The 27,849-nt window shown below is 49.7% G+C and overlaps 2 protein-coding genes across 3 annotated transcripts in view; both read left to right on the top strand.

The window, feature by feature from the left end:
* Positions 1–12,643, top strand: part of C3 (complement C3) — a 42,446-nt gene extending 29,803 nt beyond the window's left edge. The window contains exons 27-41 of the mRNA XM_054461796.2: positions 86–184; positions 3,576–3,732; positions 4,189–4,352; positions 5,334–5,492; positions 5,646–5,705; positions 5,830–5,920; positions 6,041–6,092; positions 8,247–8,334; positions 8,446–8,535; positions 10,209–10,314; positions 10,975–11,064; positions 11,264–11,347; positions 12,023–12,106; positions 12,191–12,326; positions 12,455–12,643. Of these exons, the coding sequence (XP_054317771.1) occupies positions 86–184; positions 3,576–3,732; positions 4,189–4,352; positions 5,334–5,492; positions 5,646–5,705; positions 5,830–5,920; positions 6,041–6,092; positions 8,247–8,334; positions 8,446–8,535; positions 10,209–10,314; positions 10,975–11,064; positions 11,264–11,347; positions 12,023–12,106; positions 12,191–12,326; positions 12,455–12,596 (1,602 nt within the window). The 3' untranslated portion in view covers positions 12,597–12,643. The remainder of the gene's footprint in view (positions 1–85; positions 185–3,575; positions 3,733–4,188; positions 4,353–5,333; positions 5,493–5,645; positions 5,706–5,829; positions 5,921–6,040; positions 6,093–8,246; positions 8,335–8,445; positions 8,536–10,208; positions 10,315–10,974; positions 11,065–11,263; positions 11,348–12,022; positions 12,107–12,190; positions 12,327–12,454) is intronic.
* A 7,742-nt stretch (positions 12,644–20,385) lies between these two features.
* Positions 20,386–25,478, top strand: TNFSF14 (TNF superfamily member 14). Of its 2 annotated transcripts, none has more exons than XM_054465601.1 (4): positions 20,386–20,496; positions 22,998–23,034; positions 23,293–23,334; positions 25,003–25,478. In XM_054465601.1, the coding sequence occupies exons 1-4, from the start codon at positions 20,386–20,388 to the stop codon at positions 25,425–25,427; spliced, it is 615 nt and encodes a 204-aa protein (XP_054321576.1). In that variant the 3' UTR covers positions 25,428–25,478. The 2 variants fall into 2 exon arrangements, with proteins under 2 accessions (XP_054321576.1, XP_054321575.1); XM_054465600.1 differs by having other exon boundaries at positions 20,386–20,604.
* The last annotated feature ends 2,371 nt before the right edge of the window (positions 25,479–27,849 follow it).

Below are 27,849 nucleotides of genomic sequence, written 5' to 3'. Positions count from 1 at the left end.
CCCTGATTCTGAATCTGCAGGGGGCATGACTGGCATGTGTGGACACACCGGTGACCCCATCCTTGCTTTCTGCTCTCCATCCCAGGGTGGATTACGGAACAACAACGAGAAAGACATGGCCCTCACAGCCTTTGTTCTCATCTCGCTGCAGGAGGCTAAAGATATTTGCGAGGAGCAGGTCAACGTAAGTGCCCTCCGTCTTCCCACCCTACCCTACCTTACCCGATGCAGAGCACAGCCACCTTGGAGAGTGAGAGGTTGCCTTCGGGGAATTTGCAGCTCTCCCAGTGCAATAGCAGACATCACTGCAGTCATGATAATACCTAACATGTATTGAGCACTTAACTCATCTAATACAGACCCCCCTTTAATAGTTTCAAATGTTAAGTTTCGTAATCCTTTTAGCAGCCTGAAAGGTAAGTCATTCTTATTATCCCCAGTTTGCAGATGAGAAAACTGAGGCACAAAGAGATCAAAGGTGGGGATTCTTTCTGTCTGCCTTACAATTTTCAGAGGCTTTTCAGCCCATTTCCAAAAGTGCTTTCTACATCATTGCTACATGATCAGTACAGTTGCGTCCTTGCCGCTTCCTTAAAGAAAACTTGGGATACAGAGCTAAGACTATTTCCTTAGTCCAAAGGATCTTTCAGGTGATTTTCAAAGGGATCCGTGACTCCAAACAGGAAATGGTGAAAACCGTTGGCTCATCACTGTCTCTTTTTCCTCTGGTTTTGATTCTGAAGCAGAGAAGCTTGGAAAGATGGGCCGCTGAGAGTTTGGAATGCCTTTGTCTGCTTTATTGTGTTTGTTTGTTTGTTTGTTTGTTTTTTGTGATGGAGTCTCACTCTGTCACCCAGGCCGCAATGCAGTGGCATGATCTCAGCTCACTGCACCCTACGCCTCCCGGGTTCAAGGGACTCTACTGCTTCAGCCTCCAGAGCAGCTGGGATTACAGGCACCTGCCACCACACCCGGCTAATTTTTGTCCTTTTAGTAGACATGAGGTTTCACCGTACTGGCCAGGCTGGTCTCGAACTCCTGACCTCAGGTGATCTGCCAGGCGTGGCATCCCAAAGTGCTGGGATTACAGGCATGAGCCACTGCACCCAGCCTAATTTTTGTATTTTTAGTCGAGACAGGGTTTCGCCATGTTGGCCAGGCTGGTCTCGAACTCCTGACCTCAAGTGATCCACCCACCTTAGCCTCCCAAAGTGCTCGGATTACAGGCGTGAGTCACTGAACCTAGCTGACCGTGGGGTTTTGAGCAGGTTGTTTAACGTTTCGCTTTCCAAGTGGGAACCCCAGGATTCCACCCCCAGCTAGTGGCTTCTCCCCGCTTAGGAAAAGAGATGGAGGGGAGGGGCCAGTGAAGAGAAAAACAAACACAGGTCTGTTACCTCTAACACCCAAGAGGGACCAAGGCCTAGAGAGAGAGAGAAGGGTGGGGGACTGTGGGGTCAGAGAAGTCTGACTTCAAATCCTGACTCACGGGCACTTCCACCCTTGAGCCTCACTCAGGATGTGCATCTGTAAAATGGGGATAATAAATAACGATCTCTGTATTTTTAGGCCTCTGAGTTGTCCCAGATATAACACACATGTGACCCAGATTATACAAAAATTGATGGGGAATTTATGTTCAGGCACCAAGGCATCAAATAGAGATGAAGGTGGCCTCAGGGACTCTGCCAGGATGCTTTGCTCCTCTCTGCCGTGATCTTCATTCCGTTCTTGGCCAATAATTCAGCTCGGGCAGAATATGGCTGCCTTCCTTAGAGACAATATCAGGTCAAGGTTAGGGCCTCCATATTCCCAGGGAAGGACTCTGATTGGCTCAGCCTGGGTCAGATGACTACATCTGGACCAATCAGCTAAGGACAGGAAGTAGGTCTCAGTGGGCAGACATGGCTGTTTCCACTGAGGCCACGTGAATGGAAGGGAGAAGAAGTTCTTATAAAAATAGGAGTGGATGTCAGAGAGGCAAGTGGGCAGGAATAAAAGATGTTTCTGCTACAACATAGCAACATTATAGCAGAGTATAGTGCAGGCTGTGAAACCAGACTCCTGAGGTCAAGAGTGTGCTGTAATCCCAACTACTCAAGAGGCTGAGGCAGGAGAATTGCTTGAACCAGGGAGGTGGAGGTTGCAGTGCGCCGAGATTGTGCCACTGCACTCCAGCCTGGGCAACACAGCAAGACTCCTTTCTCAAAAAAAAAAAAAAAAAAAAGTGTACTATAACCAGCTTGCTAGAGCCCAGTGTTAAATTTCCAGGAATTTTTCAAGCTGGTCATTAAATACAATTATTATTAAAAACTAAGTATTAGGCCAGGCGCAGTGAGCCTGTAATCCCAGTACTTTGGGAGGCCAAGGCCGGCAGATCACCTGAGGTCAGGAGTTCAAAACCAGCCTGGCCAACATGGCAAAACACCGTCTCTACTAAAAATACAAAAATTAGCCGGGCATGGTGGAGGGGGCACCTGTAATCCCAGCTACGCAGGAGGCTAAGGCACAAGAATCGCTTGAACCCGAGAGGCGGAGGTTGCAGTGAGCTGAGATTGTGCCATGCACTCCAGCCTGGGCCAGAGCGAGACTCCATCTCAAAAAAAAAAACCCAACCAACCAAACAAACAAAAAAACTAAGTTATAAAACTTACAGTTAAATAAATTATATTAAACACAAAGGTTAGAAACACTCAAACTCATCACTTCCTAAATGCCTTACTCCCATAATCTATACTCTTGGGGTTACTTATGTCTATTGGATCTGTATAGTGAAAATACTCTATAATACTGTGCTACTGCAAAGCTCTTCCCGACTCTACATTCAATGATGCCATATTGGTAGGTTGATATCAGTGATGGAAGTATTTACATCATGGAAATGAGAAAACAGTACAAATCATGTCTTCCTCCATCCCCAGAAGGCTGTGTTTGGATCCTAACTCTGCCACTTACTTCCTAGGTGGTCTTTGCAAAATTACTGCATCTCTCAGGGCTCAGTATTCTCATCAGGTTTTATGAGATTCAATGTGTGGCTATCTGAATGACACAAAGTAAGTGTGAGCTATGATGACGAAGAAGATAAAGATGATGATGATGATGATGATGATGATGATGATGATGATGATGACTGGATGAGGTGTTCACAGTGGTGTACTGAATCTGGCCCATACTAGTTTATGAGTAACAATTTGGAGAATGTCTCACCAACAGTTTGTTCAGTGATGTCACATTGACACCGTGAAACTGGCCCTGGTGGGAGTATTTACACCACGGAAATTGTCAATCATTATAAAACAAGGATCTCTCAACCCTCCCACTGGAGAACTGGTTGTTAAACGTTTACCAGCACACCATGGGGTACATGGATTTCTCCAGATACATCATAGATATGCAGCAACAAGGCAGCTCATGGTGGCTAAAATATCTGGGAAATCCTCAAAAATGGACAAATCTAAGACAGGCATATCCCAAGGACAGAAATCCCTGATGCTCAGGAAGTGCTGCTCGTATGATCCTTACTAATGTGACAGCAATGCTCACATGACCAGAGAATCTGATCCTCTTTCTCATAGAGCCTGCCAGGCAGCATCACTAAAGCAGGAGACTTCCTTGAAGCCAACTACATGAACCTACAGAGATCCTACACTGTGGCCATTGCTGGCTATGCTCTGGCCCAGATGGGCAGGCTGAAGGGGCCTCTTCTCAACAAATTTCTGACCACAGCCAAAGGTGAGGGTTGGCCTGGAGGGGTGAAGGGAGATGCATGGCTGAAGTTTAGGGCAGGAGATACTGAGCTGGGATGCATGGCTTTTAGCTGAGCTGGGACGGATGACCCTAAGCCAAGCTGAGATGGATAGTCGTAAGGTGTCAAGCTGGGATGCATAACCCTGAGCTGAGCTGGGATGCATGGCTCTAAGTTTTAGCAGGTCCTCATTGTAAACCACACAAGAAGGTGTTGCGTCATTTATTCAACAAATGCGTATTAAGCATTCGTTTCAAAGGGCGAAGTGAGAGTTGATGAAACAAGAGAGGTAAGGCAGGAGCCAAGTAATTGAGAGCCTCGAATGTCAGCCAGGACACCCGAACACCAGGAAGTCTAGCATGCATCTCTTTCTGAGCTTTCTCTGAGCCATCCCCAGGCTGGACAGAGCAGTGAGCACTGGGGATGGGGTATCTTCTTTGCAGATAAGAACCGCTGGGAGGACCCTGGTAAGCAGCTCTACAACGTGGAGGCCACATCCTATGCCCTCTTGGCCCTACTGCAGCTAAAAGACTTTGACTTTGTGCCTCCCGTCGTGCGTTGGCTCAATGAACAGAGATACTACGGTGGTGGCTATGGCAGTACCCAGGCAAGTGGGCCCACAGCCCCTAGGCACATGTATCGCTGTCTCCTGTGGCTTCCCACTGGCCTCCTAGAGAAGACACTGAGGCCCAGTGAGGCAGTTCTTCTTTCCTACGAGCCAGTGTGATTGGAGTGGAGTTGAGAATCAGTTTTTCTTAGTTGCAAACCCATCTATAAGTTCTAGAATACAATCTGGATACTCCAAGCTGTGTGTTGAGCCTTCTTCTTGCCCCAGGTGTCTAGATCATGTTCTCAGGGCCCAGGTTCAGGTCTAAGCCTTTCTCTCCACCTGGTGGGTTCTAGACCAGGTTTCCAGTTCTACCAGGCTCACAATCTTACTCTGTCTCACTGGTGGGTTCTAGACTAGGTTCCCAGTTCTACCAGGCTCCCAATGTCACATTGCCTCACTGGCAGGCTCTATACTATGTTCCCAGTTACCCTGGGGCATTATGCAAACCCTCTTCTAGGCCATGGTTTCAGTAACTTCAGGCTTCAGCAACTTCAGGCTCCAGTTGACCTCCTTTCTTTCTGGTGGTCTGTCAATCACGTTCTCAGTGTTACACTGTCACTCTTGGGTTGTAGATTATATGCTCAGTATCCTCTGGCTACAGTTTTATTCTGTTTTTCATGAGTGGGTTCTAGACATATTCTCAGTGTCTCCAAGCCCTGGTCTAAGACTCTATGCTCTTGATGGGTCTAGACCACATCTTCAGGGTCGCTAGAACTTCAGTCTTACATTTGGACTTTCTGATGGATTCTAGACATGTTCTCAGCATCTCCAAGTCCTGGTGTAAGTTTCTGTCCCTTGGAGAGTTCTGAACACATCCTCAGAGTCCAGTGACCTCCAATTATTACCCCTGCACTCTCTAGTAGGTTCTAGGCCACACTTTGATGTCCCAGCTCTGATTTGAACCTCTTTATCCCCCATTGGATTCTAGCCACTTTTCCAGGCTCCCAGATCACCATCTTTCTCTCTTGTGGGTTCTAGGCCACCTTCATGGTGTTCCAAGCCTTGGCTCAATACCAAAAGGACGTCCCTGACCACAAGGAACTGAACCTGGATGTGTCCCTCCAACTGCCCAGCCGCAGCTCCAAGATCACCCACCGTATCCACTGGGAATCTGCCAGCCTCCTGCGATCAGAAGAGGTACAGTCACCCAGGCAAGCCCTCCTCACTCTGGCTGTCTCCCCCTACACTAGCCAGGGTTTACTGGGAAGCAAGAGGGAGGGCCAGGTGACCATCACAGGCAGCAGAAGGCTTAATTCCCAACATGCTGTCTTCTCTCTTTTCACTCTGCAGACAAAGGAAAATGAGGGTTTCACAGTCACAGCTGAAGGAAAAGGCCAAGGCACCTTGTCGGTAAGGAACAGAAACCCACACCTGCCTGGCCCATGCCCCTCTGCCCCAGAGGGACCATCTCCTCTTGTCCCCAGCAGTCCTAGTCCTGTGGGCTGACATTGTGTCTCCTCTCCCATCTTACCAGGTGGTGACAATGTACCATGCTAAGGCCAAAGATCAACTCACCTGTAATAAATTCGACCTCAAGGTCACCATAAAACCAGCACCAGAAACAGGTAAAAGGAATCAAGGCCTTATCTGTCACCTTCCTTCTACCCCACTTCTAATGTCCTCCCCCCTCCTGAATCAACACACAGGTATACCCTCTCCCATCTTTCTCTCTTCTGTGTTTCTAGAAAAGAGGCCTCAGGATGCCAAGAACACTATGATCCTTGAGATCTGTACCAGGTAAGAAGCTAGGTCACCGGGGTTGATCTTGGCCATCCCTCTATCTCTAGCAAGAATTCTTGCAAATAATATCCATGATATTCAATACTTTCCAAGTACACTGTGTATCTGATGCTGTTCTAAGTATCCACCACGAGGCAGACAACACAGACAGTCCTTGCTTTGCATGTTAATGTAAGACCACAGCAATGACCATGTAAGTTGAGACTGTCAAAGCATCTTAGCAATCAATGGAGAAAAGTACACAATCATTCCACGACCTTTAAAGTTTTCTTTTTTTCTTTTTAGAGAGATAGGGTCTTGCTCTGTCAGCCATGCTGGAGTGCAGTGGCACAATCATAGCTCACTGTAACCTCAAACTCCCTGGCTCAAGCGATCCTCCTGCCTCAGCCACTCAAGTAGCTGGGACTACAGGCGTGTGCCATGACACCTGGCTAATTTTTATTTTTTATTCTTTCTAGAGGCAGGGCCTCACTGTGTTGCCCAGGCTGGTCTCGAACTCCTAGCCTTGAGCATTCCTCTGCCTTGGGCTGCCAAAGTTTTGGGATTACAGGCATGAGCCACTATGCCCAGCCTAAATGTTTCCATTACAACATTTAAAATTATCATACTGCCAGTTATAAAGATACAGGGAAATGGCCGGGTGCGGTGGCTCGCGCCTGTAATCTCAGCACTTTGGGAGCCTGAGGTGGGCGGATCACGAGGTCAGGAGATCGAGACCATCCTGGCTAACACGGTGAAACACTGTCTCTACTAAAAATACAAAAAAATTAGCCAGGCATGGTGGCGGGCGCCTGTAGTCCCAGCTACTTGGGAGGCTGAGGCTGGAGAATGGCATGAACCCAGGAGGCGGAGCTTGCAGTGAGCTGAGTTCGCACCACTGCACTGCAGCCTGGGCGAAAGAGCGAGCTCCGTCTCAAAAGAAAAAAAATAGAATAAAATAAAATAAAGATACAGGGAAATGAAAGACATAGTAAGATGAGTATTTGACTACACTGTAATTTAAAACATTAGAACATTGAGATGCGAGGTGTATTTGTTTTTGTTTTTTTTTTCCTTTGTATGACACTTACGGAGAGTACTTTAGTTCAAAAAATGCTTGCCTTCTTCTCCTTGTATAATTTACAACATGGAGTAAACATCTTTTCTATGCCTTAGTACATTGTCTTGCTCCTTTCTAAGTTTGGATCAGCTTCCAATATTTTATCCTTTCAGCTTTCCATGTCACAAAATTCCTCCAAGAGTTCCTTTAAAGTGACTTTGTATTCTATAACGTCCCTTCCTCTGGGACATCTTCATCCTTTTTGTCCCCATGACCTTCCTTGTTTATGCTAATACATTTGCCTTCCCTGAGTTCCTCTATGCCACCTATCTCTCAAATGGCAGCAGGGTCAACATCCCCATAGTCTGCTATTCTTCGATAACTCCATTTATGCTGTCTTTGAAGTTCACTTCTGGCATTATCACTTTTCATTTCTTTGCTGCATTTTTATATTTGTTGGCCAGTTCCCTCTTTTCGTGATACATTGTTGTAAAATCTCATGGGAGTTAGCCACCTGGAGACAGGGAGTCAACACAACTACACACTTTGCTGTCTGTGCATAAATTGAAGAGCAGAAGCTCAGTAACCAATCACTGATGGACTTTGAAAGGAGTGACAGTAATTTGCCCTCAATTATGATGCTTATCTTTTATTTATGTCGTGATTTCTAGACTGAAGAGTTAGCAACAAAGTTTATACCATATGTAACTACTCATGATCAATATACCAAGGTACTGAAAGTGAACCATGTCACTGGGCTACTAGTGTTATTTAACTGAATCATGCAAAGTGAGGGCTGCCTGTATTCTTGCCTTTGTTTTCTAGAACTGAAGTACGGAGGGAGTCAAATAATGCATCCAATGTTATTTACAGCTGGAATTTGAATCCATGCAGTTGGGTGCAGAGTCTGAGCTCTTAATCACCTTGACCATTACATTACCTCGCTTTATATTTCCTTTGGGAAAATGTTTCCTAAAAAATTGTAATGCCCCTCTGTGCTGCTATGTGGGAATCGGAAGTCTCAGTGCCCAATCAGACCTCCTTGTCCAGGAACAGACCCTTGGGGCTGACCCCTCCTTGGGACCCAATGCCCTTCTTTCTGCACTATCCAGGTACCGGGGAGACCAGGATGCCACTATGTCTATACTGGACATATCCATGATGACTGGCTTTGCTCCAGACACAGATGACCTCAAGCAGGTATGAAGGGCTCAGGAGCTGGGATAAGTGGAAAGGAGCCTGGGTTCTGGAAGAGGCTGCAGGGAGAGAGGGGTCCAGGAGGGATTTTTCACAGGCTCCACCTTTTCCCAGCTGGCCAACGGTGTTGACAGATACATCTCCAAGTATGAGCTGGACAAAGCCTTCTCCGATAGGAACACCCTCATCATCTACCTGGACAAGGTAAGGCTGCATCATCCTCCCCTGGGAGGCTTCCAGGGGCATCTTGACCTCTATCTGGCTGGTCTTTTCTTTTCCTTTCAGCTTTTGTCTCTGGGTCAGACTAGCCCTGGGCTAGAGGAGACAGGGTCTGTGCTGCTGAGTTGTAGGGGAAGGAGCTTGTAAAATAAGGGGGTCAACCCAGCATCTTCTATAAGCATCTCATCTTCTGACCATTCGCCTCCTCCAGCTTCTTATCAGAGTCTTAAACAACCATTGAAAAAAAGCCCCTTTGGTTTTTTTTTTTTTAAGTGCTTTGTAGAGAGCAAGGTCTCGCCTCGTTCCCTAACCCAATCCTGAGCTTTGTTTGTTTCTTTGCATCTGTTTCTCTCTTCTGTTGTTTTCTTTCTTTCAAGAGACAGGGTCTTGCTCTGTCACCCAGACTGGAGTGCAGTGTCTTGATACTAGCTCACTGCAGAGTCAAATTCCTGGGCTCAAGGGATCCTCCTGCCTCAGCCACCTGAGGAGCTGGAACTGCAGGCCTGTGACACTGCGCCCAGCTAATTTTTGTTTTCATAAATATTATGCTTTTGTACCCAGCTTTTTTTTTTTTTTTTTTTTTACTGCGGCCTTGACCTCCCAGGCATACATGATCCTCCCACCTCTGCTTCCTGCATAGCTGGGATTACAGGTGCATGCCACCATGCTGGGTGAATTAAAAAAAAAAAAAGTTTGTAGATATGGGGTCCCACTGCACTGCCCAGGCTGGTCTTAAACTCCTGAGCTCAAGTGATCCTCCAACCTCAGCCTCCTAAAGTGCTGAGATTACAGGCATAAGCCCCTGGTGCCTGGCCCCAGCTGAATTTTTGTTCTTGTTTCTTCATAAATATTCTGTGTAAGTACCCAGCTGGTTGTTTTATTTTTTGTAGAGATGGGGGTCTTGATATGTTGCTCAAGTTGGTCTCAAACTACTGGCCTCAAGCGATCTTCCTGCCACAGCCTCCCAAAGGGCTGGGATTCCAAGCATGAGCCACCACATCTGCCCCCTCTTCTGTTATTTTCTCTCCATCTGGCATTCTCTGACGCTTTCATCTCTACCATGATTTGGGCTTTCTCCTCTCGCTTCTCTATTTCTTCCCATTCTCCTATCCTCATATCCTCCGTGCTAACTCCTGATATCCACAGGGCCCCTCAATCCCATTTTAGTCAGCTTAAGTAACAATAGCTACTAAAACAAAACCCCTAAGAATATGGAGTCTTAACACAACAGACTTGTATTTCTCACTCACGTAAAGTCCAGTTGGCATGGGAGGTAGGGAAAGGTCCCTCTGCTCCACGTAGTCACTCAGGGATCCAAGCACCTTCCATCCTGTAGCTCTGCAATCCTTAGGATCTTTTGTAGTTCTCTGCAGGATTCATTCATTCTAGATGAAAATAAGATTGTGCATGGGTTGTTTTTATGGGCATAGATAGCAATCTGTTCAGCCACCTGGCCACACCTAATTGAAAGAGGAGCTGAGAAAGGTAGTCTCACTGTGCGCCTAGGAAGAAAAGTAAATGGATTTGCTGAATTGCTCATTCATCTTTGCCACTTCCTCCTCGATCCTTCAATTTCTCCACCACTGCCTCAACTCCCAAGACAATGCTGGACTCCCTCCCACATCACCCCACTGACCAAGCTCCTCCTTCCCCCTCAGGTCTCACACTCTGAGGATGACTGTCTAGCTTTCAAAGTTCACCAATACTTTAATGTAGAGCTTATCCAGCCTGGTGCAGTCAAGGTCTATGCCTATTACAACCTGGGTAAGCAGCCAACCTAGAGCATGGGGTCTGATGGTTCCAGGGACCTGAGAGTCCCAGGTATATATGAATTGTGGGGATCTGAGAATGAAGGTCTAAGGAGTCCAGGGATTTGAGCATTAGTAGTATGAAGGTCCCACGGGTCTGAGGGTCCCAAGGATGTATGAGTTGAGGTTCTGAGGTTCTGAGGGGATCTGAGAATGACAGTCTAAGCAGGCCAGGGATTTCAGGATTAGTAATCTGAAGGTCCTAGGGGTCTGAGAGTCCCAATGATCTATGAGTTGGTTCTAGGGATCTGAGAGTTGGGGATCTGATGGGTTCAGGGGTCTTAGGGTCCTAGGAATATGTGAGTTGCAGTGGGTTCTGAAAATAAGGGTCTAAGGATTCCAGGGATGAGGGTTGGAGGTCTGAGTGTCCCAGGAATCTATGAATTTGGGGTCTGAGGGTCCCAGGTTTCTGTGAGTTGAGAGTCTAAGAGACTCAAGGGTCTGAGAATCCCAAAGATCAGAAAGTAGAGGGCATCTCGGGGTCCAAGGGATCTAAGGGGTTGAAGACCTAGCATCTCCAGGTCTGAAGACTGAGAATTGGGGATCTGGGCCTCCCAGGCCTGGTCTTTGGAGGGAGTCCCTTATCCTCTCATCTTCACATCACATCTGCCTGCAGCGGAAAGCTGTACCCGGTTTTACCATCCGGAAAAGGAGGATGGAAAGCTGGACAAGCTCTGCCGTGATGAACTGTGCCGCTGTGCTGAGGGTGAGTTCCCTGGAGCCGGGAACAGGTGGGCCTGAGCAAGCCACACTTCCCCAGGTCGTCCACCCCATGGCCAGGGACCCCCAAAGCCATACCTAGGGGATACCAAGAGGGGTAGGCTCCCAGGGCTGGCCACACCCATGGGCAATAGGCCCCAGATAAGGAGTGGGACTTAGACCCTGTCTCCACCCCCACCCTGCAGAGAATTGCTTCATACAAAAGTTGGATGACAAGATCACCCTGGAAGAACGGCTGGACAAGGCCTGTGAGCCAGGAGTGGACTATGGTGAGTGGGTGATGGGCGGGGGTCACACATGTTTAGCTGTGTGTGTCCAATTGTGTGGTGGGTGGTAGGTATGGTTGTCATGGTGTGGCTTCAGGCTGTGGGTGTGGGTGACTGTGGTGTGTGTGTGAGCATGTATTATGAGGCGCCATGATTGTGTGGGGAACCATGACTGTGAGTGGCCTAGGTATGCTCATGTGAGAAAAGGTGGATGTGGTTGTGCGCATCATTGCATGGGTGGCTGTGAGGTTGTAGTTGTGTGTGGCTGTGGTTGTGTGAGGCTGTGGTTGTGGATGGCAGTGAGTGTGAGGTCCTGAAGTTACGTATATGACCATAGTTTTTGGTGGCTATGGTTGTGTGCATGGTTATGCCTGTGGCCATGAGGCTACAGTATTTTGTGCATATGAGTCGCTGTCAATGCATAGTATGAATAGTATGTTACTATACATTGTGGGTGGCTGTGACCTCTGTGCCTACGAGCACGAGTGTGTGTGGATGGTGACATGGGACCCTCCATGGTTGTGTGTGTAATGAGGGGTGGGCCATAGTGTGACTGGCTGTGATTCTGCAACTTTCTGCTTGGGAGAGAGAGCCACGTGCCCGGGTGCACTTGCAAACCAGGGTGCCCCTCATGGTCAACCAAGCCCACCACCCACTCTGTCCACCTCTCCCCCACAGTGTACAAGACCCGACTGGTCAAGGCCCAGCTGTCCAATGACTTTGACGAGTACATCATGGCCATTGAGCAGATCATCAAGTCAGGTCAGGCTCAGCACGCTGCCTCCCGTGGCTCTTCCCTGGCTTCCTGCCCACGGCTCAGCTTCTTCCCTCTCCCCTCCACTCCAGGCTCCGATGAGGTGCAGGTTGGGCAGCAGCGCACTTTCATCAGCCCCATCAAGTGTAGAGAAGCCCTGAAGCTGGAGGAGAGGAAACACTACCTCATGTGGGGTCTCTCCTCCGATTTCTGGGGAGAGAAACCCAAGTGAGTGCTTTCCCTGCGCGTGCGCGCGCCCTCCCGACTGCCCCGCCCACGCCACGCCCACACCATTGCCACGCCCATGCGCCACGCCCAATCCACGCCCCTTCCTGACCCGCCGTTCCTCCCTGCAGCCTCAGCTACATCATCGGGAAGGACACTTGGGTGGAGCACTGGCCCGAGGAGGACGAATGCCAAGACGAAGAGAACCAGAAACAATGCCAGGACCTCGGCACCTTCACTGAGAACATGATTGTCTTTGGGTGCCCCAACTGACCACAGCCCCATTCCCCCACTCCCAATAAAGCTTCAGTTATATTTCACGTGTCTGGAGTTCTTTGCCAAGAGCGAGAGGCTGAAATCCCCAGCCGCCTCACCTGCCGCTCAGCTCCATCCTACTTGAAACCTCACCTGTTCCCACCGCATTTTCTCCTGGCGTTCACCTGCGAGTGTGCTGACTTCTTTAGCCAAGGAGCATGCACCTGCCTCACCTGCACGTAGCATGCACCTGCACCTCACCTCCATTTCACCTGCACACTCACCGGCAGCTCACAGCCCCTTCACCTGAGTTCTCACCTCTTCGCTTAACGGCATTCTTACCTGTTAATCTTACCAATTTTTTTTTCTTTTATTATTACTATTTTAAGTTCCAGGGTACACGTGCAGGTTGTGCAGGTTTGTTACATAGGTCAAGTGTGCCATGGTGGTTTCCTGCACCTGTCAACCTATCACCTAGGTTTTTTGTTTGTTTGTGTGTTTGAGTGTTTTGAGGCAGAGTCTTGCTCTGTCGCCCAGGCTGGAGTGCAGTGGCACTATCTCGGCTCACTGCAACCTCCACCTCCCGGGTTCAAGTGATTCTTCTGCCTTAGCCTCCTGAGTAGCTGGGATTACAGGCGCCCACCACCTTGCCTGGCTAATTTTTGTATTTTTGGTAGAGACGGGGTTTCACCACGTTGGCCAGAACTCCTGTTGGTCTTGAACTCCTGATCTCAAGTGATCCACCCGCCTCGGCCTCCCAAACTGCTGGGATTACAGGCGTGAGCCACCGCACCCAGCCCCCTATTACCTAGTTATTAAGTCCAGGATGCATTAGGTCTTTTCCCTAATGTTCTCCCCACTCCCAATGTTCCCAATATTTTCATCTGAATCTTTACCGGCTCGCTCCTCTGCACCCTCAGCTGAATCCATGTATGGGTTTTTGTTGTTGTTGTTTTGTTTTTGTGGGTTTTTTTTTTTTTTTTTTGAGATGGAGTTTCACTCTTGTCGCCCAGGCTGGAGTGCAGTGGCGCGATTTCAGCTCACTGTGATCCCGCCTCCTGGGTTCAAGCGATTCTCCTGCCTCAGCCTCCCGAGTAGCTGTGGTTACAGGCACACGCCACCACACCTGGCTAATTTTTGTATTTTTATTAGAGACGGGGTTTCACCATGTCGGCCAGACCGGTCTCGAACTCCTGACCTCAGGTGATCTGCCCGCCTCGGCCTCCCAAAGTGCTGGGATTGCAGGCGTGAGCCTCCGTGCCATGCCAGGGTTTTTTGTTTTTGTTTTTGTTTTTTAGCATCCTCACCTGGCCCGAACACCTACATATCTATCTTAAGCTTACCTGTATCTTTACCTTAACAGCATTCTTAGCTATTTCTCTCCTTTTTCCACCTACATCCTCTCCGGTGAGTGTATTTTCTCTGCATCTTCATCTGGGTCCTCACCTGCGTGCTTTTCTAGATATTTTCTTGTGTTCTTGCCCGCATTCTCACCTACATTCTCATCTGCAGATTTACCTGTCTTCTTACTGTAACTGCCCAATGGCTTCATCTTGCCCGCTGCCTAGACAGAACCGATTTATCAGACAGGGGGGTTGCAGTGGAGAAAGAGTAATTCATGCAGAACCAGCTGTGCAGGAGACCGGAGTTTTATTATTACTCAAATCAGTTTCCTCGAGCGTTTGGGGATCAGTGGTTTTAAAGATAGTTTGGTGGGCCAGACGCAGTGGCTCATGCCTGTAATCCCAGCACTTTGGGAGGCTGAGGCAGGCAGATCACCTGAGGTCAGCAGTTCGAGACCAGCCTGGCCAACATGATGAAACCCTTTCTCTACTAAAAATACAAAAATTAGCCAGGCATGGTGATGCACACCTGTAGTCCCAGCTACTCGAGAGGCTGAGGCAGGAGAATCGCTTGAACCCGGGAGGCGGAGGTTGCAGTGAGCTGAGATCGCACCAATGCACTCCAGCCTGGGTGACAGAGCAAGACTTCATCTTAAAATAATAATAATAGTTTGGCAGATAGAGGTTTGGGAAGTGAGGAGTGTTGATTGGTGAGGTTGAAGTTGGAATCATAGGGGGTCGAGGTGAGGTTTTCTGTCTTCGAGGTGGGTGGGATCACAGAACTGGAGGGGTCAGATTACTGGTCTGGGTGGTGTCAGCTGGTCCATTGAGTTCAGGGTCTGCAAAATATCTGGAGCACTGATCTTAGGTTTTACAAGAGTGATGTTGTCCCCAGGAGAAATTTGGGGAGGTTCAGACTCTTGGAGCCAGAGGCTGTATGGCCCCTAAACTGTAATTTCTAATCTTGTAGCTAATTTGTTAGTCCTGCAAAGGCAGACTGGTCCCCAGGCAAAAAGGGGGTCTTTTCAGGAAAGGGCTGTTACCAATTTTGTTTCACAGCCAAACCATGAACTGAATTCCTTCCCAAAGTTAGTTCGGCCTATGCCCAGGAATGAACAAGGACAGCTTGAATCTTAGAAGCAAGATGGAGTCGCTTAGGTCTGATTTCTTTCAGTGTCACAATTTCCTCAGTTATGATTTTGCAAAAGCGGTTTCATTACCTGCACCTCCCCCGGCATCTGTCCTTGTAGATTCGCCAGCACCATCAACCTGCAGGCCTGCTCTGCCCTCTCACCTGCATCCTCACCTGTCCTCATTTGCATCCCTTCTGCCCTCCTGCAGCCTCACCTTACTCTCCCAGACCCCGTTTCTAGATGGGCCTGAGCCAGGAGTCCATGCTTTGGGGTGAGCTGTGTCTGGTGACTGCACCCGAGAGGGGGCAGTAGGGGCTGGCAGTCAAGGCAGTGTTTCCGGCTGGAGCCCCAGGGAGGGGAAGACATGAGTCAGCAGTTAGGGAGGGAGTGTGGGGGCTCTGTGGTCACAGCATCACCAGCACTGCGTGGGGAGCAGCAGCCTTGGGTGTGGAGAGCGGGGGCACTGTTGCTAAAGGGGACTGGGGCCCCGAGCACCTCCTCTCACTGCACCTCTGGTCCTTTGGGGACTGGGAGGGTGTCTGTATGGAGGGTGGGACGCAGCCTCCCAGCTCTGCACCAAGTCATCACAAAACACCCACTGAGGCTGAAAGTCACGCCTCCACAGCCTCTTTTCCTAAGACGCCCCACAACTCCAGGGGTATGGGCGAAATAGATGCACAGCCTACCCTACTCCATCCAGCTCCTAAATGACAAAGCCTCCTGTCAAACGCCTTGCAACTCACTGGCTATCCCAGCTGACATCTGCCAAGACCACCACTCTACTTCACATCCTTCTCATTTCTTTTTTCTTTTCTTATTCATTCCTCCTTTCTTTTCTTTCTTTTTTTTTTTTTCTGTCCCCCAGGCTACAGTGCAGTGGCACGATCTCGGCTCACTGCAACCTCTGCCTCCCAGCTTCAAGCAATTCTCCTGCCTCAGCCTCCCAAGTAGCTGAGATTACAGGTGCCCACCACCACGCCCGGTTAATTTTTGTATTTTTAGTAGAGATGGGATTCCACCATGTTGGCCAGGCTGGTCTCAAACTCCTGACCTCAGGTGATCCACCCGCCTCAGCCTCCCAAAGTGTTGGGATTACGGGCGTGAGCCACTGCACCTGGGCTTCACTCCCCCTTTCTCCTGTTTGGGATTCATTTGATTCCTTTCTTCAACATATGGGGGTATTTGGTGCTTTTGTTTGTGTTTGCTTTTATTTAGAGCTAAAACCTATCACTTGAGGCTGTGAACGGTGCAGATAGGATCTTATGAAACTTACATTCTAAAACGGGGAGCAGGATAGGACCCAAGAAGACAGCATGGGGCCAGGTGTGGTGGCTCACCCCTGTAAGCCCAGCACTTTGGGAGGCCGAGGTGGGCGGATCCTTTGAGGTCAGGAGTTCGAGACCAGCCTGGCCAACATGGAGAAACCTCGTCTCTACTAAAAATACAAAAAAGTAGCCAGGCATGGTGGCGGACACCTATAATCCCAGCTATTCGGGAGGCTGAGGCAGGAGAATCACATGAACCCAGGAGGCGGAGGTTGCAGTGCACTGCGATGGCACCACTGCACTACAGCCTGGACAACAAAGCGAGACTCCATCCCCCACACCCACTCCCCAAAAAAGAAGACAGTGTGGAATGGATTTTGGATGGTGAGGATGTCCAAAAAGGAAAGTTCACCCACGCAGTGGGTCCAGCAGTTAAGAAGATCACTTAGATTGAGTGGCATGAGGGCTAACGTGTGTGATAACATAGCTAGGCTATATGACCAGTCATTTGGTAAAACACTAGTCTAAATGTTGCTAGAAAGGTATTTTAGCCGGGCGCAGTGGCTCACGCCTGTAATCCCAGCACTTTGGGAGGCCGAGGTGGGCGGATTACCTGAGGTCAGGAGTTCGAGACCAGCCTCACCAACATGGAGAAACCCCATCTCTACTAAAAATACAAAATTAGCCAGGCATGGTGACGCATGCCTGTAATCCCAGCTACTCGGGAGGGTGAGGCAGGAGAATCGCTTGAACCTGGGAGGCTGAGGTTGCAGTGAGCCAAGATCTCGCCGTTGCACTCTAGCTTGGGCCACAACAGCAAAACTCTGTCTCAAAAAAAAATAAATAAGGAAAGAAAGGTATTTTATATTTCTTTACTTTTTTGTCTTTTTTCTTTTTTTCCTTTTTGTTGAGAACAGGGTCTCACTATATTGCCCAGGCAGGTCTCAAACTCGTGGGCTCAAGCAATCCTCCCGCCTCTGCCTCCCTAAGTGCTGGGATTACAGGTGTGAGCCACAGCACCTGGCTAGAAAGGTAATTTTCAGATCACATCAACAACCACAGTTGACTTTCAGGACAGGAGATGAGCCTAGGTAATGTGAGTGGGCTGCACCTGATCAGTTGAAGGACTGAGGAGTAAACACCGAAGTTTCCTGAAGAAGGAATTCTGCCTCAAGGTTGCAATTTAGAAATTCTGCCTGAGTTTCCAGGCTTTAGGCTTTAAGACTGTAGTGTCACCTCTTACCTGAGCCTCCAGCCTGACTGGCTTGTCCTATGGACTTCAAACTTGCCAACTCCCAGGACTGTGTGAGCTAATTTCTTAAAATAAATGTGTTACACACTCTCTGTCTGACTCTATACTTCTCTCTCTCTCTCTCTCTTTCTCCGTCTGTCTTTGTATCTCTGTGTCCCTGTCTCTCTAGTTTTCCATGTCTGTCTCTTCTCTGACTCTGTACCTTTGTCTGTCTCTACAGATCTCTTTTTTTTTTTTTTTTTTTTTTTGAGACAGTCTCATGCCATTGCCCAGCCTGGAGTGCAGTGGCACAATCTCAGTTCATTGCAACTTCTGCCTCCCGGGTTCAAGTGATTCTTAGGCCTCAGCCTCCCAAGTAGCTGGGATCACAGGAGTGTGCCACAACACCCAGCTAATTTTTTTTTTTTTTTTTTTTTTTGTATTTTTGATAGAGACAGGGTTTCCCCATATTGGCCAGGCTGGTCTCGAACTCCCGACCTCAGGTGATCCACATGCCTCAGCCTCCCAGAGTGCTGGGATTACAGGCGTGAGCCACCGCACCCAGCCTATAGATCCTATCTCTATCTCTCTGTCTATCTTCTATTGGTTCTGTCTCTCGGGAGACACCTGACCAATTCAGGGAAGGCTCCTGTGAGGAGAAGTTTCTTGAGTCAAGACGCAGATGAGCAGGGGGAGCTGGCTTTGGAGATCTAGGGAAGATGGTTCCCAGAAGCAGGAAGAGGAAGTGCAAAGACCCAGGATGTCTGCCTGGGGCAGAGTGAGCAAAAGCACGAGGGTCCAACCACAGAGGCCCCAGTGAAGGTCACTTGGTGTCTTAGCCTAAGCTCAGGGGCAAGCTGGCAGCAAACTGTATCTATAAAGGGCCAGATAAGTGTTTTTGGCTTTCAGGGCCAAGAGGTAAAATCAAGGATATTACAAAGATACTTATGAAACAAGACAGAAGCCAGGTGCAGTGGCTCACGCCTGTAATTCTAGCATTTTGGGAGGCTGAGGTGGGCAGATCACCTGAGGTCAGGAGTTCGAGACCAGCCTGGCCAACATATATACAACATATATGTTACAACATATATAATGGCCAACGTATAATACAAAAATTAGCTATGCATGGTGGTGGGCGCCTGTAATCCCAGCTACTCAGGAGGCTGAGGCAGGAAAATTGCTTGAATCCGGGAGGCAGAGGTTGCAGTGAGCCAAAATGGCACCACTGCACTCCAGCCTGGGTGACAGAGTGAGACTGTGCCTCAAAAAAAAAAGAAATAAAAAGGCCGGGTGCGGTGGCTCATGCCTGTAATCCCAGCACTTTGGTAGGCCAAGGCAGGTGGATCACGAGGTCAGGAGATTGAGACCATCCTGGCTAACACGGTGAAACCCCGTCTCTACTGAAAATACAAAAAATTAGCTGGGCGCAGTGGCGGGCACCTGTAGTCCCACCTACTCAGGAGGCTGAGGCAGGAGAATGGCATGAACCTGGGAGGCGGAGCTTGCAGTGAGCCGAGATCGCGCCACTGCACTCCAGCCTGGGCAACAGAGCGAGACTCCGTCTCAAAAAAAAAAAAATCCACTCATGAATGCATGCACACTCATACATGGACCTCCCCACACACATGAACACACCCGTGCAAGCGTGCACACACACACACGCACCAATGCACACACCTGCACACAGCACATATATGCACACCCACTTGCACATGTGATGCATGTTCACACATACACGTGCACATGCATGCATGTACATGGACCACATGCACACAGATGCACCACACACATATGCATGCACCTGCCCACATATGCATGCATGTTTACACACCAGCACATGTATGATACACAGGCACCTGCACACATGTGTACATGAGACACACTTGCATGCACACAACTGAATACACACACCCACATGCACACACTGCACACATACATGCATGCAGACTCAGGCACACACACAGAGCACACATCCACTCCTTTATTCCACTCTCGTATTTTTCACTGCACTTGTCACATCAAAACACAACAGAAGGCCGGGCACGGTGGCTCACGTTTGTAATCCCAGCACTTTGGGAGGCTGAGGTGGGTGGATCTCTTGAGGTCAGGAGTTCGAGACTAGCCTGACCAACACGGTGAAACCCCATCTCTACTAAAAATACAAAAAGCAGCCAGGCGTGGTGGCACGTGCCTGTAATCTCTGCTACTTGGGAGGCTGAGGCAGGAGAATTGCTTGAACCCAGGAGGTGGAGGTTGTAGTAAGCTGAGATCATGCCATTGCACTCCAGCCTGGACAACAGAGCGAGATTCCATCTCAAAAACAAAAACAAATAAGCAAACAAACAAAAAACCCACAACATATTATTTTCTTGTTTATGAGGTTTCTTGTCTCTTGGCTCCACCAGAAAAGGAGCACCATCAGAGCAGGGACCCTTCTCACTGTTGTTCACTGCTGCATCCCCCACACCTAGAGCAGAGCCTGGCATGGGCAGAAAGTCCTCAGTAAATATTTGGTGGCCCCAAGCGAATGAAGCATCCAAGAAGGGAAAGCTGGGGGCTCCCCACTGCACTTGCCACCTGAGTCACATTTTCAGAAGCCTCTGGAAAGTGTGAGAGTCTGCATGAGTGAGAGTGAGACAGGGCCAACGCCGGGGGCGGCGGGGACAGGAAGAAGAGGAGGGTGAGTGGGGGAAGGGGTGGGGCTGAACCCCAGCTCTAAAGGCGGCCCACGGGTGCCTGTCCGCAGCGTGCACAGCCCAGGAGTGTTGAGCAATTTCGGTTTCCTCTGAGGTTGAAGGACCCAGGCGTGTCAGCCCTGCTCCAGACACCTTGGGCATGGAGGAGAGTGTCGTACGGCCCTCAGTGTTTGTGGTGGATGGACAGACTGACATCCCATTCACGAGGCTGGGACGAAGCCGCCGGAGACAGTCGTGCAGTGTGGCCCGGGTGGGTCTGGGTCTCTTGCTGTTGCTGATGGGGGCCGGGCTGGCCGTCCAAGGCTGGTTCCTCCTGCAGCTGCACTGGCGTCTAGGAGAGATGGTCAGCCGCCTGCCTGTGAGTGGGACCGGGGGGCTGACAGTAGGTGGAGGCGAGGGGGGCTCTCCTGTGTCATCGTGGGTCACTTTGTGTCTGTGTGTCTGTGTGTGTGCAGGACAGGGCACAGGCCGAGAGCAGCTGGCTTGACTGGTTGCTGCTCCCAGCCTTGGGCAAGCGAATTCACCTCTCTGAACCTCAGGGTCTTCATCTACAAAATAAGGGCAGTCTCTTCATAGGGGACGAAGTATGCTATGGCGTGTGTAGTACCAAACGGTGCCAGCTCCACCCGTCGGAACTGACACCCCAACACTGCCATGCACACCCCTGTGCACACACACGTGCATTTTCTCTGTACTTTTTTATTTTTGAGATGGAGTTTCACTCTTGTTGCCCAAGCTGGAGTGCAATGGCACGATCTCTGCTCACCACAACCTCCTCCTCCCAGGTTCAAGTGATTCTCCTGCCTCAGCCTCCCGAGTAGCTGGGATTACAGGCATGCGCCACCACACCTGGCCAACTTTGTATTTTTAGTAGAGATGGGGTTTCTCCACGTTTGTCAGGCTGGTCTCAAACTCCCGACCTCAGGAGAGCCGTCCGCCTCAGCCTCCCAAAGTGCTGGGATTACAGTGTGAGCCACTGCGCCCGGCCTTCTCTGTACTCTTATTACTGCTACTGCGATTGTCATTAATTGTCTGACCATTCCCATCTGTGGAAATCTCTCGGGCTGCTTCCAGCTGGCTGTGGATATGTCCGCCTGTCTGTGTGCCTCACCTGGGGGTCTATGTGTGCCTAACACCATACCCATGTGGGCTTGGCCCCTTTTGTGTCCTGGGTCTGGATCCGGTGGCCACACATTCGCGTCCACGTACCCACGTGGACGTATGTGCTTGTACCCACATGTCCACACACCTGCCTAGCTGCAGCCGGTGTATTCGCATTGTCTGTCTTTGTCTCTGGGTCTCTGTGTCTGTAGACGCACATGGATCCATAAACCACAAACCACATGTCCATGCATCTGAGGCCACATGTGTCTTCTCAGCATCATGATGATGTTGAGGTCTGTGCCCTGTGGCAGGTGCTATATCCCAAGGGTGGTGTCCATGTGTCCAGCCATCTCGCTGTCTGCATTTTTTTTTTTTTTGAGACAATGTTTCTCTCCCATCGCCCAGGCTGTAGTGTAGTGGTGCAGTCTTGGCTCACTACAACCCCACCTCCCAGGTTCAAGTGATTCTCCTGCCTCAGCCTCCCGAGCAGTAGCTGGGATTACAGGCATCCACCACCGTGCCTGGCTAATTTGTGTATTTTTAGTAGAGATGGGGTTTCACCATGTTGGCCAGACTTGTTTCGAACTCCTGACCTCAAGTGATCCACCTGTCTCAGCCTCCCAAAGTGCTGGGATTACAGGTGTGAGCCACCACGCCTGGCCTTGTCCATGTATTTTTAAATATTACTTATTTACTTAATTAATTACATATTTATTTATCTTAGAGACTGGGTCTCACTCTGCTGCCCAGGCTAGAGTGGAGTGGCATGATCATAGCTCACTGAGCCTCGAACTCCTGGGCTCAAGCAAGCCTCCTGTCCCAGCTTCAGGAGTAGCTGGGACTACAGGCACGCACCACCATGCCTGGCTAATCTTAAAAATTTTTTGTAGAGATGAGGTCTTGCTGTGTTGCCCAGGCTGGTCTTAAACTCCTGGCCTCAAGCTGTCCTCCCACTTTGGCCTCCCAAAGTGCTGGGATTACAGGTGTAAGCCACTGCACTGGGCAATGTTATTTATTTATTAAACCCTTTTATTTATTTATTTATTTATTTATTTATTTATTGAGATAGAATCTCACTCTGTCACCCAGGCTAGAATGCAGTGGCACAATCTGGGCCCACTGCAACCTCCCAGGTTCAAGCAATTCTCCTCCCTCAGCCTCCAGAGCAGCTGGGATTATAGGCACCCACCACCATGCCCAGCTAATTTTTGTAGTTTTAGTAGATACAGGGTTTTACTGTGTTGGCCAGGCTGGTCTCGAACTCCCAACCTCAGGTAATCTGCCTACCTCGGCCTCCCGAAGTGCTGGGATTAGAGGTGTGAGCCAATGCACCCGACCTATTAAACCTTTCTCTAGTGCATACTATGTGCCAAGCACTGTAATAATGCCTTACATATATTAATTCATTAAATGCCAAGCAGACACGATTCGTAACTCCATTTACATAGAGGGAAACTGAGGCACCAAGTGGTTGTGAGGCTGCTGGACAGGGGGTGTGTGTCTGCAAGTGAGAGTATGTGGCCCTGTGTACGTGTCTGAGGGTGGTGTCGGTGGCTATGGTCCTCGTGTCTCATAGCGGTGTGTGAGCAATGCGAGGGCGTGGCCCCCGCTGCAGGTTCTTACCGCAGGCTCCTTCTGCATTTTCAGGACGGACATGCAGGCTCCTGGGAGCAGCTGATACAAGGTGAGTCAGGGTCCTGGTCCCAGGGAAGGAGGTGAGATGATTCCCACGCTGCCCCCCCGCCCTGGTCAATTGCCCAATATGATTTGCACAACTGGCCAAATCCTCACAGGTGCCCCTCCCCCAGGCCTGAGAAGCAGAAGTTTGGGTCACTCCGGAAGGGGTGGGGTTGATTCCAGGAGGTGTACACGGTGGCCCTTTAGGAGGCTGGCTTTTTACCTCCACTGTCTTCGTCTCTAACCTCTGACCCTCTTTCCCCAGAGCGAAGGTCTCACCAGGTCAACCCAGCAGCGCATCTCACAGGTGAGGGGCACCCTGGATCCTGGCAAGGGGCAGGGGTCTGGGCATCTCGGGAAGACCAGATAAATGCCATACACATCAGTGTATTCATTCGTTCATTGCTTATTTACTCACAGAGTTGCTCAGAACATAGGCTGCAAGTGCTATGTATTTCCAGTTTTATTTATTTTTTTATTTCTATTTATTTATTTATTTTTGAGACAGTCTCACTCTGTCGCCCAGGCTGGGGTGCAGTGGCATGATCTCGGCTCACGGCAGTCTTCGCCTCCCGGGTTCAAGCGATTCTTCTGCCTCAGCCTCCCGAGTACCTGGAATTACAGGCGTGCACCACCACGCCCGGTTAATTTTGTTGTATCTTTAGTAGAGACGGGGTTTCGCCATGTTGGCCAGGCTGGTCTCAAACTCCTGATCTCAGGTGATCCTCCCACCTCAGCCTCCCAAAGTGCTGGCATTACAGGCGTGAGCCCACTGCGCCCAGCCTAGTTTTATTAATTTAATGAACTCTCATATAGTGCTTATGCTGTGTTATGTGCTGTGACATGCTTTCTACATATTAATTCATTACATTCCAAGCAGGTGCTATTAATATGTCCATTTTACAGAGAGGGAAACTGAGGCACACAGCGAATACGAGGTGCCGCTTTGGTTTCTTGGTTTTGCAAACTTGCACGTTTGGACACTTTTTTTTTTTTTTTTTTTTGAGACAGGGTCTTACTCTGTCAACTAGGCGATCCTCTCACCTCAGCTTCCCCAGCAGCTGGGACTACAGGTGCCTGCCACCATGCCCAGCTAACTTTTTTGTTTTTTGTAGAGACAGGGTCTCCCTATGTTACTTCATCTGGAACTCCTGGCCTCAAACTCCTGGACTCAGGGGATCTTCCTGCCTCAGCCTCCCAAAGTGCTGGGATTATAGGGGTGCGACGCCACACCCAGCCAAGTTTTGACACTTTTGGCAAGTCACTTAATGGTTCCATGCCTCAGTTTCCCCACCTGCAAAAGAGGGATGCAAAGAGTTGAGATGTAGACTAAGCAAGTTAATTTGCTTCCCTGTGCCTCAGTTTCCCTCATCTGCAAAGCAGGGATAAAGCAAATTAATACATACAAACAGGCTAGGCAGGGTGGCTCATGCCTGTAATCCCAGCACTTGGGAGCCTGAAGGATCGGTTAAGCACAGGAATTCGAGACCAGCCTGGGTCACACTGTGAGACCCCCCACCTCTACAAACACACACACACACACACACACACACACACACAAACAGCCTAGTGGTGACTGGCCTGGAGTCACACAGCAGGAGTAAGACATGTGAGGCTGGGCGTGGTGGCTCACACCTGTAATCCCAGCACTCTGGGAGGCCGAGGTGGGCGGATCACCTGAAGTCAGGAGTTCAAGACCAGGCTCAGCAACATGGCAAAACCCCGTCTCTACTAAAACTACAAAAAGTAACTAGGTGTGGTGGTGGGCGCCTGTAGTCCCAGCTACTCAGAAGGCTGAAGCAGGAGAATCGCTTGAACCTGGGAGGCGGAGGCTGCAGTGAGCCGAGATCACGCCACTGCACTCCAGCCTGGACCACAGAGCCAGACTCTGTGTCAAACAAACAAACAAACAAACAAACAACAGAGGAAGACATGTGCTGACCGGCAGCCCCCTTTGTCTCTCTCTTCCCAACAGGGGCCAACTCCAGCTTGACAGGCAGCGGGGGGCCGCTGCTATGGGAGACTCAGCTGGGCCTGGCCTTCCTGAGGGGCCTCAGCTACCACGATGGGGCCCTTGTGGCCACCAAGGCTGGCTACTACTACATCTACTCCAAGGTGCAGCTGGGTGGTGTGGGCTGCCCACTGGGCCTGGCCAGCACCATTACCCACGGCCTCTACAAGCGCACGCCCCGCTACCCCGAGGAGCTGGAGCTGTTGGTCAGCCAGCAGTCACCCTGCGGACGGGCCACCAGCAGCTCCCGCGTCTGGTGGGACAGTAGCTTCCTGGGTGGTGTGGTGCACCTGGAGGCTGGGGAGGAGGTGGTCGTCCGTGTGCTGGATGAGCGCCTGGTTCGACTGCGTGATGGCACCCGGTCTTACTTCGGGGCTTTCATGGTGTGAAGGAAGGAGCGTGGTGCATTGGACATGGGTCTGACACGTGGAGAACTCAGAGGGTGCCTCAGGGGAAAGAAAACTCACGAAGCAGAGGCCGGGCACAGTGGCTCTCGCCTGTAATCCCAGCACTTTGGGAGGCCGAGGCAGGCAGATCACCTGAGGTCAGGAGTTCGAGACCAGCCTGGCTAACATGGCAAAACCCCATCTCTACTAAAAATACAAAAATTAGCCGGACGTGGTGGTGCCTGCCTGTAATCCCAGCTACTCAGGAGGCTGAGGCAGGAGAATTTTGCTTAAACCCGGGAGGCGGAGGTGCAGTGAGCCGAGATCACACCACTGCACTCCAACCTGGGAAACAGAGTGAGACTTTGCCTCAAAAAAAAGAAAGGAAGAAAAAAGAAAACTCAGGAAACAGATCTTGGAGGACACTCCAGGGAACCCAAAACTCAAAGGTGGAGAGCTCAGTGGGCACCACCAGGGACCAAGAACTCAGGCATCTCGAGGGGCTGAAGCCCCAGCAGGCACCTTCAGAAGACCCACGTAGACTGCAGGCCCTGCCATGGACAATACTAAGGACAAAAACCCAGAGACTTGGGGTCTGTGGGCCCCCAAACATTGGGTAAAGTTGATTTGCCTGATATTCAGGAAGAAGGGGTGAGGGGTGGGTATTTATGCTTTTGATTCAGAAGAAAGTGGGACTTGGGATTCCAGGGACTTGGCTGGGGGTGGGAAACTTCATCCACTTCCCTACTTTCATCTTGAGTACGGACAGTGTGGGTGGGAGACTGATCATCGGGACTCATGATGAAGAGCCCAGCCCCACCCCACCTACAGTCAGAGTCACATACTCAGATCCCACCCACAGACTGGTGGCCACACCTCAGCCTGGTCACAAAGAGTTACACTCAGATACACGAGCACAGCAGTGTGCTCATAACTGTTTAACAACCAGCTGTCCTGGGAGGGGGACAGCTTTGTAATGTTTGCCAATTTCCATGGTGTAAATGCTACCACCACAGCTGATTTCATCACTGCCAAGCAGAGACATCCCTAATAGCACACCACAGATCTGTCCCCAGCATCCAGCCCAGGGCCTGGCACAAAGCATGCTCTAGGCAAATGCTTGCTGATTGAAAGGAAGGAAGAAAGAATGACTATACAGTCACACCTATGGCATCCCACAAAATCTGTCACATGGCTGCATAATCTCAGCCACTCTTTCACAACTATAGACTCATACACGCAAAGTACCAGATTCATGCACAACTGCACAATCACATGGAAGTCACAGACGGCATCACAGACTGTCACAGCACTATGTGTATGTTATAACACAACCACAAAAAACTCAGACAGTATCCCAGCTACACATCCACCCCCAGACGTGTCACCGTCACACTTGGTAATTAATACTCATTACATCAGACACAGACAGACCAAGTTATAGTCAGACCTGGTTACACACACATACACACACACAATATCACAATGACAAATACACAACATTACACACACACAACATCACAATGACAAACACACATTACACACACAACATCACAATGACAACCACACATCACACACACAACATCACGATGACAAACACACATTACACACACATCACAATGACAAACACACATTACATACACACATCACAATGACAAACACACATTACACACTCACATCACAATGACAAACACACAACATTACACACACACAACATCACGATGACACACATTACACACACACAGCATCACAATGACAAACACATCACACACATCACAATGACAAACACACATTACACACACAACATCACAATGACAAACCCACAACATTACACACATATACACACAGCCTGAGGGCCCTCCCCAGCCCAGACTAACACATCTCGGGGTGAGGACCAGACCTTGTTCATAACCCTGGGCCTCTTAACCACTGATCTTTGAAATAAACGGCAAATAGTTGTACCTGGATCTGTTTAGTTCTTAGGGGAACAAACTGAAGAAGGGTGGAGAGGAATTGTCAGGCCTAAAGAGGCCCACAGGGAAAGGGAGGAGTCGGATGGGCGGCAACCATCAGCAACAAGTGGTGGCTCCTAGAGGCAGAGGGATGGAGGTAATGACCCATGGAGGTCGTTTTACAGAAGAGGAACCTGGACCCAATTGGCTTAAGTCCATGCAGGAAATGTGGGGGAAACCAGACACCTCACGTCTGGATCTGGCTTCCTCTCCAATCCACAATTCCTGAGGAAGTAGAGGCTACATCCCGCAAGACGCCCTTATTAGACACATCCAGGACAGAGTGACAATCCGCCAAGCCAGCTGGAAGCATAAAACACAGGGAGCTGGTGGGTTGGGTGGGGGCAGATAATTATATGCATACAAATTAGAGGGTCTATGCAAATGAGCATTGCTGCAGTGTGGCTGGAGGG

The sequence above is a fragment of the Pongo pygmaeus genome, chromosome 20 (genome assembly GCF_028885625.2).
Source record: "Pongo pygmaeus isolate AG05252 chromosome 20, NHGRI_mPonPyg2-v2.0_pri, whole genome shotgun sequence".
NCBI classification, from domain to species: domain Eukaryota; kingdom Metazoa; phylum Chordata; class Mammalia; order Primates; family Hominidae; genus Pongo; species Pongo pygmaeus.
The sequence above is the reverse complement of the archived record's forward strand: the minus strand, read 5'-3'. Positions and strand labels throughout refer to the sequence as shown.

Bases quoted from the DNA above. Each gene is read 5' to 3' on its own strand.
- TNFSF14 (XM_054465600.1), top strand. From the start codon at position 20,386: ATGGAGGAGAGTGTCGTACGGCCCTCAGTGTTTGTGGTGGATGGACAG. The intron at 23,035-23,292 runs GTGAGTCAGGGT...CTCTTTCCCCAG, and splicing joins CTGGGAGCAGCTGATACAAG to AGCGAAGGTCTCACCAGGTC. The intron at 23,335-25,002 runs GTGAGGGGCACC...TCTTCCCAACAG, and splicing joins CCCAGCAGCGCATCTCACAG to GGGCCAACTCCAGCTTGACA.